At 38.9% G+C, this 19,933-nt stretch overlaps 2 protein-coding genes across 11 annotated transcripts in view; both read left to right on the plus strand.

Moving 5' to 3' along the window:
• CGNL1 (cingulin like 1) overlaps window positions 1-2,830 on the plus strand; it is a 64,658-nt gene extending 61,828 nt beyond the window's left edge. For 5 of the 7 annotated variants that reach the window (XM_072869230.1, XM_072869224.1, XM_072869228.1 and 2 more), the window contains one exon: window positions 579-2,830. In XM_072869230.1, the coding sequence (XP_072725331.1) occupies window positions 579-717 (139 nt within the window). In that variant the 3' untranslated portion in view covers window positions 718-2,830. The remainder of the gene's footprint in view (window positions 1-578) is intronic. The other 2 variants (XM_072869227.1, XM_072869229.1) reach the window with 1 other exon arrangement.
• Window positions 806-19,933, plus strand: part of MYZAP (myocardial zonula adherens protein) — an 84,913-nt gene continuing 65,785 nt past the window's right edge. The window contains exons 1-4 of one of the 4 annotated variants that reach the window (XM_072869237.1): window positions 1,346-1,456; window positions 5,337-5,494; window positions 8,386-8,500; window positions 8,590-8,755. In XM_072869237.1, coding sequence (XP_072725338.1) covers window positions 8,657-8,755 — 99 coding nt within the window. In that variant the 5' untranslated portion in view covers window positions 1,346-1,456; window positions 5,337-5,494; window positions 8,386-8,500; window positions 8,590-8,656. Of the gene's footprint in view, window positions 926-1,324; window positions 1,457-5,336; window positions 5,495-7,844; window positions 8,234-8,385; window positions 8,501-8,589; window positions 8,756-19,933 lie in introns of those variants that run through there. The other 3 variants (XM_072869232.1, XM_072869236.1, XM_072869235.1) reach the window with 3 other exon arrangements.

The following is a 19,933-nucleotide window of genomic DNA, read 5'->3' on the forward strand; positions in this document are numbered from 1 at the left end:
CCTTTAGTCCATAAACTGAGGGCTTCCTCTAACAAACTTCAAGTTTGTCATAAGCAGACAGAGCGTAAGAGACAAAACTGTGAAAATCTTCTGCATTTCCTTTCTCTACAAATGTTCTCCAACTCTTTCTAGGGTGCTCTAGGTGCCCAAACCTTCTTTCTAAAATCTGCCTGCTGAATAAAGTAATTGAGCCAGGGAATAAAAAATGGAAAAAGGTGGTGGGACTCAACATTCTTATTTGTAGTAATAAAAATTTCCTGCTAATGACTGAGAGGTACAGCTCTCCTGTGTTAGTTTTCCTCAGCCGTCTTTGAACATCTCAGTGTGCCAAGTTTACAGTTTCCACTCTCTGTTACTTTAGTTAGAGGTGCTTGAAAATATGATTGATTGATCTTCGTTCTCTTGCATGTTTGTTTTGTGTAAGATGTAGTCTATGATAAACTACCCCTATTGGAGCACGAGTTTCTTTGACGTCCTTTAAAAATGTAAATACTACCTGTCAATGTTTTAAGCTTTGCATAAGTGTTCTGCATGTAGATGTGCAGTTTTAATAGCAGAGACATGTGTTTTTGTTTTAGTAGGCTGAAGAAGTCGCCAAGTAAAGTGTTGGCTGATTCTGATGATGACGATGATGATGATTTCAGCACGGATGGTGATAGTCTCTGTGAAGTACCTTCAGGAAATAACTTCTCAAAAGATGATGACACAAAAATCTAAATGAGTATTGAATCTGTGATTCCTTGAAAGTACTGGAAGAATAACATAATTTATCAAGAAGCTGGATATTCTAGAAGCCAAATGACATAAAGGGATTTAAGAGTTGGGAACATAATGTTTCCATCCATACTGTGCCATTTTCTTATTTAGATCTCCACTGTTTATTATAGAAAAGAGGATTGCATTATAAAACAGCTATAAAACACAGGTAGATATTTATAGATATAGATATAACTGCTACTGAAAACGTGGGGATAATGTTTCATATTGGAAATGTGATTTTGCTAAAATTCTCTTTAAGTAAAAAGCCATTTGAAAGTAATACAAAATTAGGGAAAAACTTTTAATGACTACAAAGTAAAATTAAGGAAACCACAGAAGATTATTTAATAATTGTAAGTAGGGGGAAATGATGTATAAAATGTAAATATTTTAAACCTGACCTTTTTATTGACTACTTTAGTACTATTTTGTAAAGTTTCAAATATTATATAAATCAGTTTTATATGTAAAGTACTTAAATTTATACTGAATGCTATATTTGGGGTTTAACTAAGAAGAAAACAAATTCAAATGACTACATTTTGTGCATTACAGAGCAGATTCACAGTTCCTGACCCAGGAAATACATTCTCATTTTAAAACCAGTGCAAGTTTTATTGTATGTATTCCGTATATTAGAGATCAACTGTTAATCCTGCCTGTTGACTTTAAAAGGACCATCCCATCTGCATAATGAGTAAGGCTTGCCTACAGCTTTCTTGTAAACTTCGTTTGGGAAGCTTTCTGTTCTTAGTAGGGAAGGGTGAGAATGAAGTCAGTTGTTACTTGGCATCTTTCATATCCTGAAATGGACTCCATACTACCAGAGGCAGAACATTATAGGCCTGCTGATTTGAGGGCATCAGGACAGGCTTATTTTAAAGTCTCTTTGAGTCCCACTCGTTCCAGTAAAATTACTTGTGGTCTTTGAATTAAGTACATGCTTAAATCGGTTTGTTAATTGATCCCAAAATTTTATGCACCTGGCAAGAAATTGCACCAAGGAAACACAAAACATGTAATCTGATTTTTCTTTCTAAGCTGTTCTTGAGCATCTGTTTGTGATATATTGCAGTGTATGGTCGTATATGCAGATATATGTTAGTATTTCAGTTTACAGAAGTATCTGCATTTTGGGTGATCCATCTGTTCAACAGACTTTGCGGGAAATTTAAAAGAAAAAAAGCATTGCAGATTTTATTTTAAAAGCATTTTCCATTTTAGTGCTAAAAATATTTGTTTTGTGATTTATATTACACCAGACCATTTTCGCTCCTTTGCAAATCTAGGATTCTAAGGAAAGGACACTACTACATAACTTTGTTAATAAACCATAGCTAAGTCCTGTCTGATTATTAGTATTTGTCCCCAGTTACAAGTTAGTGAGCACTTCTTCGTTGAATGGACCAAATAATAGTGTAATGTAATTGTAAAAAATACTTTAAACTGAAGTTGCTGGGAGTTTCTATTACTCCCACAAAGGCAGCTACTAAAGAAGACAAATTTAACAGCTCTGAAAGTAAGGCCGATAGACTTGTTAAGGCAAAAGTTCTGACAATGGCAGTATCCATTTTCATATGATTATATGAAATGAAACTCCTGCCTGCGGGATCAGAAATATATTCATGCATAGCAGATTACAGACTCTTTTGACATGTAATTCCCTTCAACTTGATTTTGATGGTTTGAGATACGTGGGAAATAATATGAACGGCATAGTTGTAATACTCTGTCTCTGAATCTTGTATATCTTTTCAAGTAGCATACATCATAATTTTTTGCAGTACTACAGCATAAGCAGCCTTTCCTGCAAGAAGATCTGCACTATACTGTACTGACAATCATCATATAACCTGCTGTGATTTTTTTGTTGTTGTTGTTTCATTTGCATGTTTATGTAGGCTTAACTTTAAACAACTGGTTCCAATCTCCAGTACTCTGTCCTAATGTTCATAGATTACTATTATTTCAAACCACTGGAAGAAAATCACTTAATATTGCATCTACCTCCAGTTACACTAAACTGTAAAAGAAAAATTCACTTAAAATAAACAGTCAGCCAGCTCTTTCAGTTCTACTTTGTGTGTGCAGATAGCTTGATATGACACTTGAATTTCATATGAAAGACACGTGTTTAAAATATAACAAGAAAATAATTATTTGGTAAATACTGATGCTGTAAACAAGTTTCTGCATTTTCTTCTTTTTGGATAGCTACTTTCTTTGTAACTTGTAAAGCAGGTGGCAGGTGTAATATCTAGAAGACTCCTTTTCTCGTTTTAACTTATTATAAGTTAGAAGGAGGGAGACGCATTGTTGTGGACTCCTAGTAGGAGAGATCCTGCTTATTAGACCTCCCTCACCCCTGTGTCTTCATAAAAAGAACTGGTCTTTAGTTTGTTTGTTTAGACCTGGAAATGGCATTTCCTCTTTAGAGTTCTCAAATGATATGACTGAAATCAAAGAAAATCTTAAGATGTTGAAAAAGGTATTTCAACTCCTTCACAAAACAGTCGGTAGCTCTGTTTCTTGATACATGCTAGCTGTGGTGAGGGTAGGGTCTAGATCTTGATTGCCACAAAAACCCACTGATAGTAGTTTAAGGACATCTGATTTGTTCACTCCATCTCATGGCAGTTTTTGATCAAAACTCATCTTAAGTCAAGATTTAGTTCAGAAAAATTTTCCCAATATTTCCATGTAATCAATTTTTAAATGAATTTCAGAAGAAGCTCTTGACCCGTAAAAGGAAGCAAGAGGGAGAATATGTGAAGAAACATGGTTATGAGACATTCAGTCCCTAGAAGTTTGTACAAACGTCAGAGTTTCTGGTGTATTAAAGAGACATGGCTTGAATTCTGAGCTGTAGAGACCTTCAGTTTTCTTTGATGATACCATAATATCTCATAAACAAACAGACCCAAGCTAAATTACTCCTGATATAAGCCTAACCTGATTACTTATATAGTGGATGTTTCTCTCTCAGTGTAAGTAATCTATGATAAACAATGAACTTTTTGTCCTGTCTGGAATTAATGGCCTTTCATATCCCACTGAGATTTTGACCATTTTTATGTGGTGAGAGATTTTCTATAAAAACATTTCTTCCCATTAAAATTCTATTCTGCCTAAATACACATGTTCTTCAAACAGCTGTGTAAGATTAATCTTGCCATATTAAATTCCTGACAACTTGTGCCTTAAGAGGACTTACATGGTCATTTATAATACCTGGTTTTGATAATCAAATCCAAGTTCTATTTTGAGCATTTTCACTCATCTGTTACACTCTGGCAGATCCTCTTGATTTTCTAAGCCTACTTTTGTAGATAGGAGAATACAAGTTAACTTCTACAAGAGTGCTTTTTAATGTTGTAAATCACTAACATTTGGCAAGTGCTCCAAGATCTTTCAATGGCAATTGCTATACAATGCAAAATATGTAAATGTAAAACAAACAAGCGAACAAAATCCTCCTGTCCTTCATAGACTCCTCACCCACTGTCAGAGTAATAGAATTAAGGATATTTGTCACATATAATGGATTTTAATGCCCTTGAGTTTGGAAGGCATCTCTTTTCATAAAAGCATTTAAGGTCTTTCAGACATCGTATCTCTTTTAGCACATGGAGAAAGAAAAAGGAAAAGTTGTCTTCCCTGCACTGCACTTTATTTAAGGAAAACCCTATACTATGCAAATACTTTCTTAGTTCAGCATTGTCAGTTGCTTTTTATTGTTCAATCACCAGGCAGGTTTCTCCACCACAATGTAGTCTCTTGGTGATGAGACTATAACTTGTTGATTAATCTGTGTATTCCTCTGATTTATGCTCATTCTTCTGAACTTAATTCTTTCCTTTTTCCTGATTAAATAATCTGTTCTGACTTATAGCTGATTTTCTAAACTGTTCCAGAAGCCATGTGCAGTTCTCATTTTTTACAGACCAGCTGGATGCTTTGCTGAGTGAGCTACACAGTGCAGTAGCTTCAGCTTTTAGACTGTTTCTGGATCATTCAGCATATTTCAGTAATTAAATGTTGATGCTTTTAGCTTACTGGAGCTTCCTATCCTATGAGTAGAGCTACACATTTCAGCTGTTTAATTTCTACCAACTGCAGTTATCAAGTAGCATTGCAAAATGTTCAAAGACTTTGCTGAAAGAGCAACATTCTTAAGAGATTGCCAGGGTTTATAACACATTTAATTTGTTCTTTTTTGCATAAGGTGCTGATTAGGTCACATGTTTAACCCTCTAACCCTACTATGTTATAGTGGGGAAAACTTTGTTGTTATTTCAAAATTTATTTGTGAGCACTGGGCTATTGAGAAAAAGGTATAGAAGTGAATAGAAAGGGGGTTTTGTATTATAGGTTTTTCTTAATAAGAAGGGCGGTAAAGTTCAACAGACAAGGTCAAGTGCAGTAGTGAATTGGGCTTACCTACCTCAGAAGTGTGACAGCCCTTTAATAGTTAGTACCAGTGAACCTCGTGTGAGGTTGGCAGAGACTATGTTTTATGTAAGAGGGAACACTTGATCTTTTCTTCACTTCTAATAACAATTTGCTATTTTATTCAGATCCTGAAGCTTCATGCCATTAGCAGAAGAACAGGCAATAAGAAAATTTTACTTAAATTCTGAGCACAGGTAAATGATTAAAGTTTAAGCTCCCAGGCTGCCAACAGGAAAACTGTAGGAACACTTCTATGTGAGTGCAGAGAAGGGACTCATTACAGGTAACTTGAGTTTTTCTATGCTTTCTGTGTACTTCTGCTTCTTCAGCAGAATGGGCTTTCTGCACAATGCTTTATATATTAGGTTACAAAGCTATTTTTACTAGTTTCAAGCAGTGGTTTTACTTCAGTTGCATGCAGTCTGGCTAGGATGAAACCTACCAACGGCATAATGTGAAGTAAGGGAGAAAATACAGACAGTAAGAAAGATCAATGCAGGATCCAGTTCTGATTAATTTGATTTTGACCTTCCCTTCACTCCTCTTAAAGAGCCTGGCACTGAATGTTGCTTAAGCCATCTTAAACCTACAGATACCTAATCTGGGCTGGGATGGATGTAAGATTTTATTTCCAGGGAAAGACTGTAAAGGTTTAAGATCAGGGTGTAGGGAGCACATTGAAGTAGTGCACATTGAAGTCGTGCTAAGAAATGCCTATTTCTTGTATGCATTTGCAGCAAAGATTCTCAAGAGAGTCCAGCTGAGACAAATGATAGTGCTGAAAAAGGATCAGCATATGTTTCTGATATTTCTGTGGATGCACTGTTAATGGAGACTGATTAGCTGCATAACCCTGTGCAGCATGGGTATACTTCTGTTTTGCAGAAATGCTTTCAGCATGTTTAGACCTTGGATACCTAAGTGCCTGCCAGTATCAGAAGCATCTATTTTGTGTGGCTTACTTTTTATCTTATCCTTTTTCCAGAAAGAAATTGTGTGTGTAGTTCTGTGTTTTCCCTTGGATTTGGCTTTTTGTCAAAGATATGTTTAATACTGTGGGTTTTTTTGTGAGAGAGAAAGAAAACATTGCTACCCTTGGAGTGGAGAGATGAGACTGTTTGGGACTTGTCCCTGGGAAAACTCAGCCTGTGCCAGAAACTAAATTTACTTTTCTAGAAAGCAGTTCCACTGTGCATAGGAGAGCTGAGCTGTTGACTAAAAGTTCACTTCTCATACCCACAGGGCTGGCTATTCTCAGCCTAGCCTGGCCTTTATTTTCCTGGGAGATAAGGACTGAGACCTGGAACTTGTTTTGGCTCAGGCTGCCAGCATGTGATTTCTGTACTACAGATGAGATTGAGACTGGTATACTTTTAATTTTGTTCTTCAAGTCTTTTGGTTAAAGTACAGCAAATACTATTTAAGGAAAAAGGACTTATTGGGTATTCGTGACTAGAGCATGCAAGAGCAAATACATGTGTGCACACACACACTCTGAAGGCAGAGAGAGAGGAGTGTGCATCGCTGCAAGTGCTGTATCAGCTGATTTGGTGCCTGCCTGAAAACATAATCCCGACTGTTTAAAATTGATGCACATATTCAGCAGCTATGGTCACACTGTGGTTACTGTAAATCCTTCCCAGTGCAGACCACCTTCATCTGAGTTCTGGCATTTTCTTGGATATCTGCTGTATAAAAGAGCTTTTTCACAGGGTCCCAACAATCCTCCTAATTTGTCTTTTAAACACTTTATCAAAAGGAAAACAAAGGAAGCTGAACCATCCAGAGGAGACAGAGTGGTCTAATAGTTCGAAGTAGAGCACTGGGAACCAGGAGGATTCTGGTTTCTAATCCATTTGAGCTGCTGCTTCAGTCCTTGACCTCCTTGTACTTTTGTCAACATGCCTAGAAAATGAAGCGCAAAACTAGACCTTGAAAACTTGATACAGTGTCTGCATTGAAAATTCCTGGATAAGAATGTTAGGAGGAAATGCCAAGGGTTTTTCAGTGAATCTGGTTTTTCAGCATATCTGCTTTCTGTGCTGTGTTTAGCCCTTTGCCCTGCAGTCTGTGATATGCTGCAATGCTTTCCAGGTGGGGAGCTGGGGAGCCGTTTTACCTGCCACACATCTGAGATTGAAGGTCTTGTGCTGGCTCTGCAGTAACCAGCAGGCTCTGTGGAGTGTCTTTGCTGCAGAATGACAGACATAAGTCTAGGTTTCCCTGCTTTAGGGGGAGTTTCAAGTTTGTTTTTCTTCAAATAAGAAAATAGTTTATTGCGTAATGGGTAGAATGGCTATGAAAAGAGAGAAGGAAAAAATAAATTAAGTCCAATAAAACTATGTAAAAACTGTAACATAAGCCAACCAAAGTAAGGAAGCTTCCTGAATCAGGCTCTGTTTACTTTAAACACAGCTCACTGTGCCTTGCTATTTCAGTACATATTGTGTGTGGTATCCAGCTATTTTAAAGATAAGATCAAATTCACAATTCAGATCAAAATGTCTCTCCAAACTGTGAACTTCTTAAGCATTACTAAGAGTCACAATGGAAGACCACGGTCTGTGTGGTGCTCTATGTGATACCGCATACCTGACAATAAATATTTGTCAGGATGTCCAAGGGCAGTCTGAGCCTCCTGCAGAGCTCAAGAGAATTAATCTCTTCAGTTTTTGCTACGAAACTTTTTCAGATGCACTGAGTTTAATAAGCATTGTGGGATAAGCAGAGAAGAGAAAAGAATGAGTAAGAAATAGGGTCACTACAGCTGCTACCCATATGAGGGGAAAGGAATCTTTGTAGGTGTGCACATGGTGAGCCTCCTGTATGCATGTACCACACTGATACTATTGATGTGGAGTGGGGATGGCAGAAGGAAAACTGCAGTCTACTTAATCAACCTCCTTTCCTCGTCTGCCCTTATAGCTATCGCTGGCTTATCTACTGAGAAAATGAGCTATAGTGGCATTGGGAAACCCCTACTCATTAAGCTAGAGTCCTTCATATTGTCTGCAGGAGAAAGGTAGCTGTAAGTTTGTACATACATAACAAATCAACTCAAAATGCTCACAAACTCAGCTATTTGTTTTTAAAATAAACAAGTTCCATTTAAAGACGTGTATATGTCAACAAGTATATGTTTGCAAGAGGTCTCATGAAAGTATTTTTTCAAAGACAAAACTGGATTTTCATCAGACCTGCCACCCTGTGACAACTACCATGAAGCAAGCGTGAGCACTGTCCCTGCTGGGCTAGCTACTTACTGCACAGTAGCCCTGCAAAGGTGCAGGTAAGTATTTCAGGACTACCAATTTGTGCTATGCTGTGGTGTGCTTTCTAACATAGTACCTGGCTGATGGTCTCTCTTGCACTTCCCAGCTGTGGTCCTTCCTTCATCAGTGACAAGTGCAGACACTCTGTTGGAAGACCCAATGCATGGCATTAAATGCACCAGGGCAGAGAGGAAATGAGGAGTCCTGACCACCAGATGTTTGGAAAACATCGAGTTAACTTTAGCTTATTCACAGCAAAGACAAGTTCCCAGGTGCTGACAGAAAGGTCTGGCTGTTTGATACGTGGCTGTTGGGACGTTTTGCTTTTTTGGGCAAGTTTGGCGTTTCAGGGGGGTTTGCTTTGTTTTTTGTTTTGGTCAGAGAAAAAAACCTACAAAACTGAGCCTGAGGAAGTTTTTCTCCTTGTTGTGTTCTCTAGGTGTCTGTTGGGTCTTCCCTGTCATGGGTGAAACCTTGACTACATGTATGGGATTTTATTATGTTTTTAGCTTACCTTGTGTCCACAGGTAAAGTGAGAGACAGTCAGTATCTGCAGTCTGCTGTGGTGACGTTGCCAGGCTGGTAGTACAGGAAACGTCGTGACGCACTGTGGGCATGACATTAAACACCTATCTTTCAGCTTATTTGAGCAAAATAATGAGCTTTTTATACTTGTGCAATTACTGCTTACCTAGCCTCTTGTTGCAATGTGTTTGTATTCACCTGAAGGGCTTTTACTGTAAAGCTTCATAGTGCTGTTTCCAGGAAATGTGCTTATGCCTCAAAGTGGGATGACACAAGCCTCAGGAGCCTGTGTATAAACTGCAGCATCCATAGATGTCAGTGTGCCATCAAATGAATGACGTTAGCAGTTACATCTGAAGGGCAGTGCGGGTGGCAGGAAGGAATTGAATACTTGGAAACTCAGTGGGGTGGGGAGTCTGCCTAGATTTGTTCTATATGGCGTCAAGCTTACCACTAGTGCACAGGATGAGTAACTCCTGGATAGAGTAGTTCCCCACACTGAGTGATTAAATAGACCAGTATTGCTATACCTGCCAAGCCTAGAGCATCAGATATCAGGTAATTGAGCTTTGATTCCACATACTTTTATAAGTCTTGTTATTTTAGCTTTTCTTCTCAAGAATATAAAGATACCAAGCAGCCACAGAGCATGCTGGTGATACCCACTGCACAAACTGCAATTACACTTTCCTGAAGCATACATGCAGTGACATGCTGCTGACTCCAAACATGAGTGTGCACAGCTGCCAGAGACCAGTTGTGAGGCCTTTTGAGGGTGCTCTGCGACTGAGTGCAGAGCATGAGATAAAAGCAGCACGTTTTCACTTTGATTGGCACTTCATCTAGTCAGTGCAATTTTTCTCATCACCTTTATAATTTTTACAAATTTAGAAGTAATATGGAGGGGAAAAGGGAGATTGATACCCATTAACTGCTGCTCCTCTGAAACTTTTCTGTGCTTAGCAGAGCTAGATATTTCTGGGTCTTGAGAAAAATGGGGGACAAAAAAAAAGGCCACAAAAAGGGAAAGCTGGTGCAAGTTTTCTGGAGAGAGAAGGACTATTTTTCCGCGGAAAACGTTGGGAAGTCTTAAGCGCGGGAACTGCAGTCACGACTAAGATGCCTCAGAGAAGTCCTCGTTATCACCAAGGGCGCCCGGGGGAGCGCGCCCCGCAGGTGGCAGCAGAGAGCGGGCGGTGCTGGTGGCGGTAGCCGGGTGGGGCCCGCCGTAGTCTCACGGTCCTCCTGCAAACGGGGGTCTTGATCCCATTTTGCAGGTATGTTTTAATACATCGTGAATTGTGTTTAACGACGCGATGCCCTCTGTATACCATGACTATATGCATTTTGCCAAAATACAGGGGTTTGTTGCAAAAAATCTCACACATATCCATGAAGCTGGTGACTACTTTCCATGGGGGTGATAAATTGCCCAGTGGCACTACTGCCTTATTTTGTTGCTGGCATCCTTCAATATAGTGAGGATGGCAACATTCATCCCTCTGCACTGCTAAGCAGCCAGGGAGTCCTGCTGTGGCTGTCATTGCAGCTGAGGTATTGCAGCCTCCCTGTTGACTTGTGTTAATTATGCCCTAATAGTGCACTTTTTGTCTTGTTTTCCCAGGCAGCAACTGGTATGGAACCAATTGTGATGCTCCCTCTGGAAAGAGGGTTCATAAATAAACCAACCTAAAAGAGGGATTGACAAGCTAAAGGGTATCTCAAAGCGTTGGAATCTTGAGATTGAGCTCCTGCCAGAGCACAAGTTTCTTGCAAGATGGGGGAAATTATTTAATCCTCCTTGGATATCAATTCTCCAGTGATTAAATACAATACAGAACAGCCAGGTTGCCATTCAGGAAGTAGTCTGTTGAGCAGCAGGTCACTTTCTGTACAAAGATCCTTTTCAGTATAGAACCACAGTCAAAATAGCATTCAAGATGTTAAGGTGCATGAAGTGACTAATATGAGAAGAGGTATGGTGCTTTCCTATAAAAGTGCTGCTGCTGTATGTAGTACTCAGATACTATTGCATCATACTTACTGATTCTTACTCAGAGGACAGAAAACTGAGTGGTCCTGAGTCTGGAGAAACTAATTTATGAAGGACAGAAAGAGCATAGATATCATCTACTCTTTACCGTTTTGTAACACTGTAACAAGGAGACAATCACCAGAATGGAGCAAGGAGAATCAAAATTGGTACTTTTTTATACAGCATGATTAGACATGCTGGTGCTGCTGCTGATAATTTAGCAAGAAACAAAAGTTCATAGCTGGTAAGAATACCCATTATTCATGAAAATGTGTCAGCGGGAGTTACTTAACCTATAGTTCAGGAAGTAAGCTAGTCTCTAATGGTGAGAAATCCAGGGAGGTATTTAGAGGGAGTGGGAGGATAATTAACATCTATCTCCTGTGAAGTTCTTACATATCTTTCTGAAACTGGCCACTGATAGACAAGATAGACAGCAGCTCTGATGCAGTCTGGACATTTGTACTATGCATAATACTGAGTGATGATCTGGGAGGCAATATGAGGTAGTTCGTGACTATGGCTGGACAGAAAGAATTTATTGGAAACCAAGTTGTCTTTTGCCTCAACATTTTAACATATTCTCAAACAAATGATTTTCAATGCTGCTTTAGACCTGGGTTCATTCCACTTAACTTCAGGCACTGACCTAGGAAGATGTCAGCAATGTAAGAAAAGTATAAGCAGTAAGAAAAGTTCATGCTTTCATTAGGGGACTGGAGTGTTTACACTTCTTCTTGTGATCTTTCTCAGAAGTTTCCCTTTTTATAAGACAAAGTTTCCCTTTTGATAAGATCCTAGTATCTCTCTCTTTCACTGAAAACATGATCTCTTTTATGTTTGCTTACTGGAATATGGATCAACACCAGTGGCCAGTCTAGTTGCAAAGATACTGTTCGTGATGTGCAGAATATGACATCTGCAGACTAGTGAGTTTTGAGCAGTCACCATTTCACAATGTGGGCCCTAAGAGTTCCTTCACTTTTCCAGAATTCACACAGGACAGAATGAACTGTGGTGAAATGTGTGTGGTTTATTTACTGGTGGCCTACACTAGCCATGCCCTCAGGAATCTGTAAAATTTTATAGGTTAACAAGATCACAATTTCTACTTGAACAGGTTCCCCACTTGTATCACCAAGCTCTGTACAAAATCATGCTGTTCTAGCCCAAGGGAAACCTCAGAATTTCCACACAGGGAAAACATAATCTTTTTGGAAGGTGTCATGATTTAAACCCAGTCAGCAACCAAGCACCACACAGCCGCTCGCTCACCCTCCCCCCTCCTCCCACCCCCAGTGGGATGGGGGAGAGAATCGGAAAAAAGGTAAAACCTGTGGGTTGAGATAAAGACAGTTTAATAGGACAGCAGAGGAGGAGAAAATAATAATAAAAGAATGTACAAAACAAGTGATGCACAATGCAATTGCTCACCACCTACTGACCAACGCCCAGCCTGTCCCCGAGCAGCGATCGCTGCCCCCTGGCCAACTTCCCCTGTTTATATACTGAGCATGGCATCATATGGTATGGAATAGCCCTTTGGCCAGTTTGGATCAACTATCTTGGCTGTGCCCCCTCCCAGCTTCTTGTGCACCTGGCAGAGCATGGGAAGCTGAAAAGTCCTTGACTAGTATCAGCACTACTTAGCAACAGCTAAAACATCAGTGTGTTATCACATTATTCTGATACTAAATCCAAACCACAGTGTTATACCAGCTACTAGGAAGAAATTAACTCTATCCCAGCCAAAACCAGCACAGAAGGTTTTACATTAAAATGATCAGATGGTATTTACCAAAAGACAGCTAAAAATTCATCCAAAGCAATTATAAGTGTCTAGACCATATGGGGCTACAGAAACAGTGCAATGCAAGTTATATCTACATAAACAGGGTAAGTCAGTGAATTATAACCTTTGTGTTGCTGTTGCAAAGTGCTTGCTGGTAGCCAAACATGCTAACTTAAAGGTAGCCAAGGAACCTGACCTCTATACTGCAGCTATTTCTGGTACTGTCAGGCAAAGAGCAATCTAACCACAGGCTGAAAACTTTCCAGAGAATTCGATGGGATCTGTGGAAACTACGCCAAACGCCTGCGGTATTAATACAAAATGAATAAACAACATCGGCCACAAGAGGTTAAAACTGAATAAATTGTATAGGTTCTGTAGATGGGGGAAACAAACAAAAGACATTTGAACTATGCCAGCAGTGCTATTTTGGCAATACAGAAACAGATTCCAAACAATCTTAAAGCTATGTGGATGACAATATGCACTCAAGAAATCTGTGGACGTTGGCCAGTAGCAAGCATGCAAAAAAACCCCTCACCTTATTTCGGGTATCGTTAATGCTGGTGTTCATCTGTATGTTTGTGTGGTTGTCCTGCATTGCAAAAATCCAACCTAGAGATGTGGAAGTTAATGTCAGGTTCCCATCAGGGTCAAAACTTCAGCCAAATATCCAAATATGTTTCAACTGATTATTTTTCTAGATCCTTCCATTGCCATCAGAGAATCACCTTTATGCTGAAATGATTCCAAACGTGAGGATGAGATCCTGTTTATGGTTATAGCAGATTTATGCAGAAAAGGCATACCATTAAATAAGAAGATTTGGCCAACTGGGTAGGACCTGGAAAGTGTTCTAGTTATACCCATCTTCCATTGCAATTTATGCCTACATTGGCCACTGGCCCTTGCATAAGCCAAGGAAAGGAAAACAATATTCTATTGAGAAATCTGCTTTAACATTGTCTCCTGAAGGACGGGACAGAAATGCTCAGCAGAAATACAATTCTGGAGGCCACTTCAACGATTTTTGTCCAATGTTTAATTCTGTGGGATCTTTTTGTCTAAGTATTTTCTTTCTCTTGTTAATTCATCAAAATACTAAACATGCATATCAACACAGGAGAACCTCAAAATTCGTAGAGATTCTATAACTCCAGTAATATGAGGAGAAGTGGGAAATGTAACAAAACTCCTCCTTAAGAGCTTGCCAGCCTGTCTGCTGTCAGAATATTTTGGTGTACTTTTCATTCTAATGCTTTAGCAAAAGTACACTGTGTGTCAATAGGATAGCGGACTGAAGATTTCTAAAGTGCTTGTTACTCCCCCAAATTTTCTCAAATAAAATGAGCTAGAAAATGAACAATCATCAGGTGTTTTCAAAGTATGCAGTGCATGCTATTAATGTATTAGTATATTATAGTCTCTGTGCAATGTCTGTAGAAATTACTGGGAATTTTGCTATTGATTTTAGAGGGCGGAGGATTGGGTCTTGTGTTACTATATTAATCATTTGGTAAATATTTCTCTAAAAGGTAAAAATATAGAAATTTCCAGGGGCAGAGTGATGGTCTAACGTCCTGTTTTCAACAGTGGCCAATTCCCAGGGCCCCATAGGAAAGCAAATCCCCTCCTTTCCTTCCCCACATGTCTATTGTCAGTTATGTCACAGGAGACTACTGTCAGTCTCTCTCTGATCATTGCTAGCCATGGGGTAAACCTGATTGATAGCTCTGGCTGATTTTATGCTAGCTAGCTCACCATTTTGTCTGACCCAAACCTGACCCTGTGTACATATCTGTATGTATCTCTTCCTTCAATGCTAGTAACTTCTTTGTTCAGTGACCTGTGGCAGCAATGGATCTCCAGGTTAATTATAAAAAGTAATAAGATATTCCTTTGTACTACTTTAATTCTATTAACCCACATTAATATCCAGAACACCTCCGTTTACTTCTCAGTTATTATCAGACAGATGCTAGTAAAAATGAGAGCAGAAGTAGGGCAATTGTCTTTTGGTGATTTTTTGTGTCTTTATGTTCTTGTTCTGCAGCAGGGAGAATAGGTGTTCCAGACAGGTCTGTTCTAAGCATTCCTCACTATCCATACCCCTCTTGTATCTGCTTTCTCTGCTTACATTAGAATACTGCAGTTCTAAAATCAGCAAGATTAAGTTGTACTAACTAAAAGACATTGTTAATCAAGTCACGCATGTGACTGTGTTTGTGTGCACTTAAAAAAAAGCTTAGTGAGCTATACTTAGACAAAGCTAATGGGAAAAGAACGCCCCTTGCAGAAGCTGCATTTTGGAATACATATAGCAGCCCTACAGTGCTCGCTTTCCATGCTGAAATGCTTATGCAAAAAACAAACCTGCAACAGGGAAGAATTTAAATATGTCTCTTGAGATATGCCATTTCTGTTTCCTCCTGCCAGGTGAAGATGAGATTCTGCCCAAGCAAGGTATAGGATATGTGCCCTATTAGGCCAACTCAAGGAGGCCTAATAGAATCCCATGTGTTACTCAGTCCAGCCACTCCGGTAGCTTTTCAAGCTTTCAGGTAACTACTCTCAAAGATTTCCAGAGGTGGGAATGGTGCTCTATTAACCTATAATAAATAAACTTCTTGAAGAAGTAATCTGGGTAGGCCAGAAGTGCAGCAAAATGCCTAAGCATGGTGAAGTTATGAGAAAGAGAAAGAATAGCAGTTAATCGTTCAGGGAAATTCAATTTTCAAGTTAATGCTAATGACACCTTTCAGAAATCTATATCTACAAAACTAAATATATATTATTAAAATTAATTTGGGCAACTAAAGACTTTATCAACAGACATAGTTTGAAATCTTTTTACAAAGTCATGTCAAAAGCACTAGAGACAGGGCCAGGCATCTGAATAGAAAGAGTAAGATAAAATGGAGTTAAGGGTGATGTGAAAGAGAACCAGCCTTCCCCAGACCCTGCAAAGAGTTTGTCATAATATAGTCACTGTGCATGGCTTTCTGTGTATTTTTTTTTTTCTGCGTTTCCCTTGGATTCAAGTAGTTACGTTAGGCACAGTAAAATTTTAGGCACATTCTGAAATGCAGGGAAAGAATTTTATGGAGACTTCTGCCATCCAAATCTCCTGATCGGAATAAATTTACGGAATAAGACAAAACCCAATGGAAGTGAATGGGTCTTTCAAGTCATTTCAAAGGTCTTTTGATCAAGTACTCACTACTTTTTGTTGTGGTTTTCTCTAGAGATGGGAATAGTTCCACTGCAGAAACAATTTAATTTCATAGTAGAAACTTTAATTTCTGAATTATGGGTGATCTTGCAAAACTGGTTTATTTCCTTTTGTAGACCAGCCTTTGTCATTCAAAAGCCACAGGTTTATTTAGATTTCACATTATCATCAAGCAGGCAGAATGTCAGGAAATCCTGCTCTACTGGTCCAAGTCACTGATACTGGTTTGATCTATTTCAAAGTCTGTAATATTTCTTGAAAGTGCCTTCCTGGAATAGTTCAAATCTCTTGCTCTGTGATCAGGACCCAGAACCATGCTACTCTCACCTGCATTCTTGCTAACTGGATGATGCACCATATGCAGGTGAAGGAAAAACATACTCCTCCTCCTGGGCTGAAGTGGCCTGAAGGATGACACACTGGAAATCTGGGGAGTGGCCATCCAGATTCACAGATACAGTGCGTGACCAAATATATAAGTGGTTAGCTGCGTGAATGCATTTCCTTCCTAGGACTGGGTCTGTCGTTAGAGGGGCATTTCCCTAAGTAATATTTAGTCATTGTGGTTGATCTATTAGTAAGTAGCCTTAACTATTTAGTGCTCCCTACACTCCCTCCTAATAACTTTACTTCAGTTAGGCCCAACAATATCTTCTGTATTGATTATAACTTTACTTCTTTTTCTATTATTGTAATGACTTATGCACAAAGGAAATGAGACAATTCTTGGTCACAGGATAAGAAAATTTCCTTATACTGTAGATACAGATAGGTTTGCTAGAATGTTTTTTGGAGCTGGAGGGACGAAAGTTTTCCTGATGAAAGTCCCCTGATATCAAGAGTCAGTATGACCTGATATTTTATGGTTAAAATAAATACCTCCCCTTCCACCTTATTTTCTTTTTATATGACTTCTAATAAACTTCTTTTTAGTATGTAGAAAGAAAATAAATAATAGAACCAGATCTTCCACTTGTACTTCACAACTTTTATGCACAGCTCCCTGTCCCAGCTATGTGTGTGAACAGGCAATGGGCTGGGAGAGTCATTAAGAACTGCTAAATTCCCATGTGCATCATTCTGGGATGGGGAAAAGGGAGGCCTTAGCCAGGTCTAACCCCTAAATCGGGTCTAAAACAAGGGGAAGCCAGACAACCAAGAACTTCTGTAGCATCTATGCAGATGTTCTAGACAAATGCCTGGTTGCTTTGTTGGTTAGAAAGATGTTCCATCATCCTCTGCCCTGAAGCAGGGCTGAAGTGCACCACTTGCTATTCTGGCCTACTATCATAAAATAGAGCTGAAGCAGAACATAGTTCTTCCCCTTCTTCCTCTTCTATGTTTCCTTTCCTGTGGAGAAATAAAGGTGAAATGTGTCTCGTCTTCCCCTTTGTAAGCTAAAAGAAGTCAGTCAAATACATGTAGTGATTTCCTGTCCTTAATGCTCCCACTCCCTGAAATATGTCCATTCGTACACTTATAGAAGAACTTGCAATCTACAGTTTATTTCTGCCTTTAAAATTTCCTTATTTCCTGCCACAATGACAATACTGAAATCAGTCTTTTGGAAGAGATCTATCCTTTGGTATTATCTCCAGGGAGTGGAATATGGTTTTAAATGCAGCTACCTAACAATATAACTGTGGTGCTAATGGTGGGGCGTGCCTGTTTTCTACTCTTCTACCTACCTTAACCAGTTCAATTATGTGACCTGGCCAAGTCACACCCCTATGTGAACAATGCTGCTGCTCCTGTGCTGCATTATTTTTACATGACATTTATGCTGAACTGTCCTGCTTGCGTGGACTGGCTAAACCAAAACCTACAACTGAAGAATGAATGACAGGCTTCTAGTATTGCACGTGTGTCTTGGGCCACATTGCTATGGGCTGTGACCCAGTTGTTAACTGAATGGGAGACCTACGTGAAAGAGGAAATGGTGAAGATGAATCAAGGGGTGGTACTTTTTCTGCTGAATCAGAACTGGATTGATGCCCTATATGCTTCAGCAAAATCTGAAATGATGCTATCTAAATACCTAAGAATTTGTGATTGAAAAATGACAGTGCTATTTTTTCATTCATGATAAATGAAACTGTCCTATATTTGTCTTGATACATTTCAAATCTCTCAGTTGATTTTGGTAAAGTCCAAGCTTTTATTTTTTATTTAATAAGATAAAAGCCATTACTATAGCTGTGTAAATATTATGACTTACAGACATGCTAAATCAAAAGCCCTTCCAAATAAAGCTAAAAATATCTCTTTTTTTCCTGAAAAACATGCCCTTCTAGGGCTTTGCAGCCTTCTTTAAAATTTTAGCAGTAACTTTTTTTTCACTATAAATTGCTTTTTAACAGTCTGAGTCTGCAAATCATAGCTACCAGGTGTAATCCTCACTTTTCTAACTGCTAGGTGCACAAACTGTGTGAAATACAGTAACGTACATATATATGCATAACGGTACATGGCAGAATCCTGTTACTATTATCATTACTTGACTGGCTTTGATGGACTTGCTCTATCTTCTTGCCCAGATAAGGCTTTGAGTGACTAACCCATTCTCTTTTGTCTTTCCTGTCTCTTCCAGAGGAAATGATAGTGCACATTGCCTTGTATTATTTATTGAGCTATCTAGCATTTTGTGACTTTATTGATATATAGTTAAAAAGTACTTTAGGAACCTCAGCAGGAAGATGGACTTTAAGTAGGAAGCAGGACAACAATTAAAAGCAGAAAACATTTAAAGAAACATTTATTGCAGTTACTGTCTGTGACTCTACATTATCAGTAAAGATGGAATCAAGCTGTTATTGCAGGTAACTGCAGGAATTTCTTTTTTTATTCAATTCAACCATAACTGAAATAATCACATAAAATGGGTACTGCAATGGGTACTGAGGGCTTTGCAAAATAAAATGTATATTGTACATTTCAAACTCCTGGTTTGGGAATTCCTAATTATAAATTTGTATATGTGAGGTCAGCAGGGGAGGCTCTGAGTTTCTGTACTAATCCTGTATTAGCCACATACCAAGAGTGTTAAGTGACAGTTATATTGATAGGTTTGAGAAGTGATATGATGCTTGTAGCTAAACCAAGCTGGACATTCAGATAGCTGTATGTGTTATGTTGCTTCAAAAGGGTAACTATAAACCACAGTAGTTCCAAACGCAGCAAAGATGTATTTGCCAGTGAAAGATGAATTATTGCTCAAGACAAGAACTGTAAATATTATATATTGGTTTGTATATTGCATATAAGGGGACCTATGACTACTGAATTTGGGGGCTCGGTTTCTGATATGCGTCCCCTAAACAAGCTGTTTTATGACCATTAGCAGGCTAAAATTTTCATGCTAGCTGTAATGCCCAAAAAAGAGCGCGTGAGAGTTACATGATGCTGAGCTAAGTGTGTGTCTGTAGAATACAAAGGTGAAAGCTAGCAGAAAAAAGAAACGGCTCTGAGGAAAAATAGGTGATCAAGCCCACAGGTCTTACTGAGTCTGATCCTGAAATATTTTACATGCGTCTGTCCATTTGATAATCTCTGCTATAAATGGATTTCATGCCTTAGGGATGATGAAGGCAGAATAGATTTTAATCCCCCCGGAAAGTGAAGGCTATTAGAAGTTAATTATAACACCTCATTTTTGTAGCAATACAAATGGGACTTTATAACCTTAATGACCACAGGTGTGAGTTCTTGTTCAATTTGTAACTCTGCAATTATTCCCAAACCCCACAGGATTAATATTCCAGTTGATCAAGTGTTATTGGAACTTTTCTTCTTCCTCTGGACTCTGTGAGCAGTTAGCCTGAAGATGGAGAGGAGATTTTGATGAAAAAAAAATCAGCCTTTTATCA

Source organism: Ciconia boyciana, chromosome 8, assembly GCF_034638445.1.
Source record: "Ciconia boyciana chromosome 8, ASM3463844v1, whole genome shotgun sequence".
Lineage (NCBI taxonomy): Eukaryota > Metazoa > Chordata > Aves > Ciconiiformes > Ciconiidae > Ciconia > Ciconia boyciana.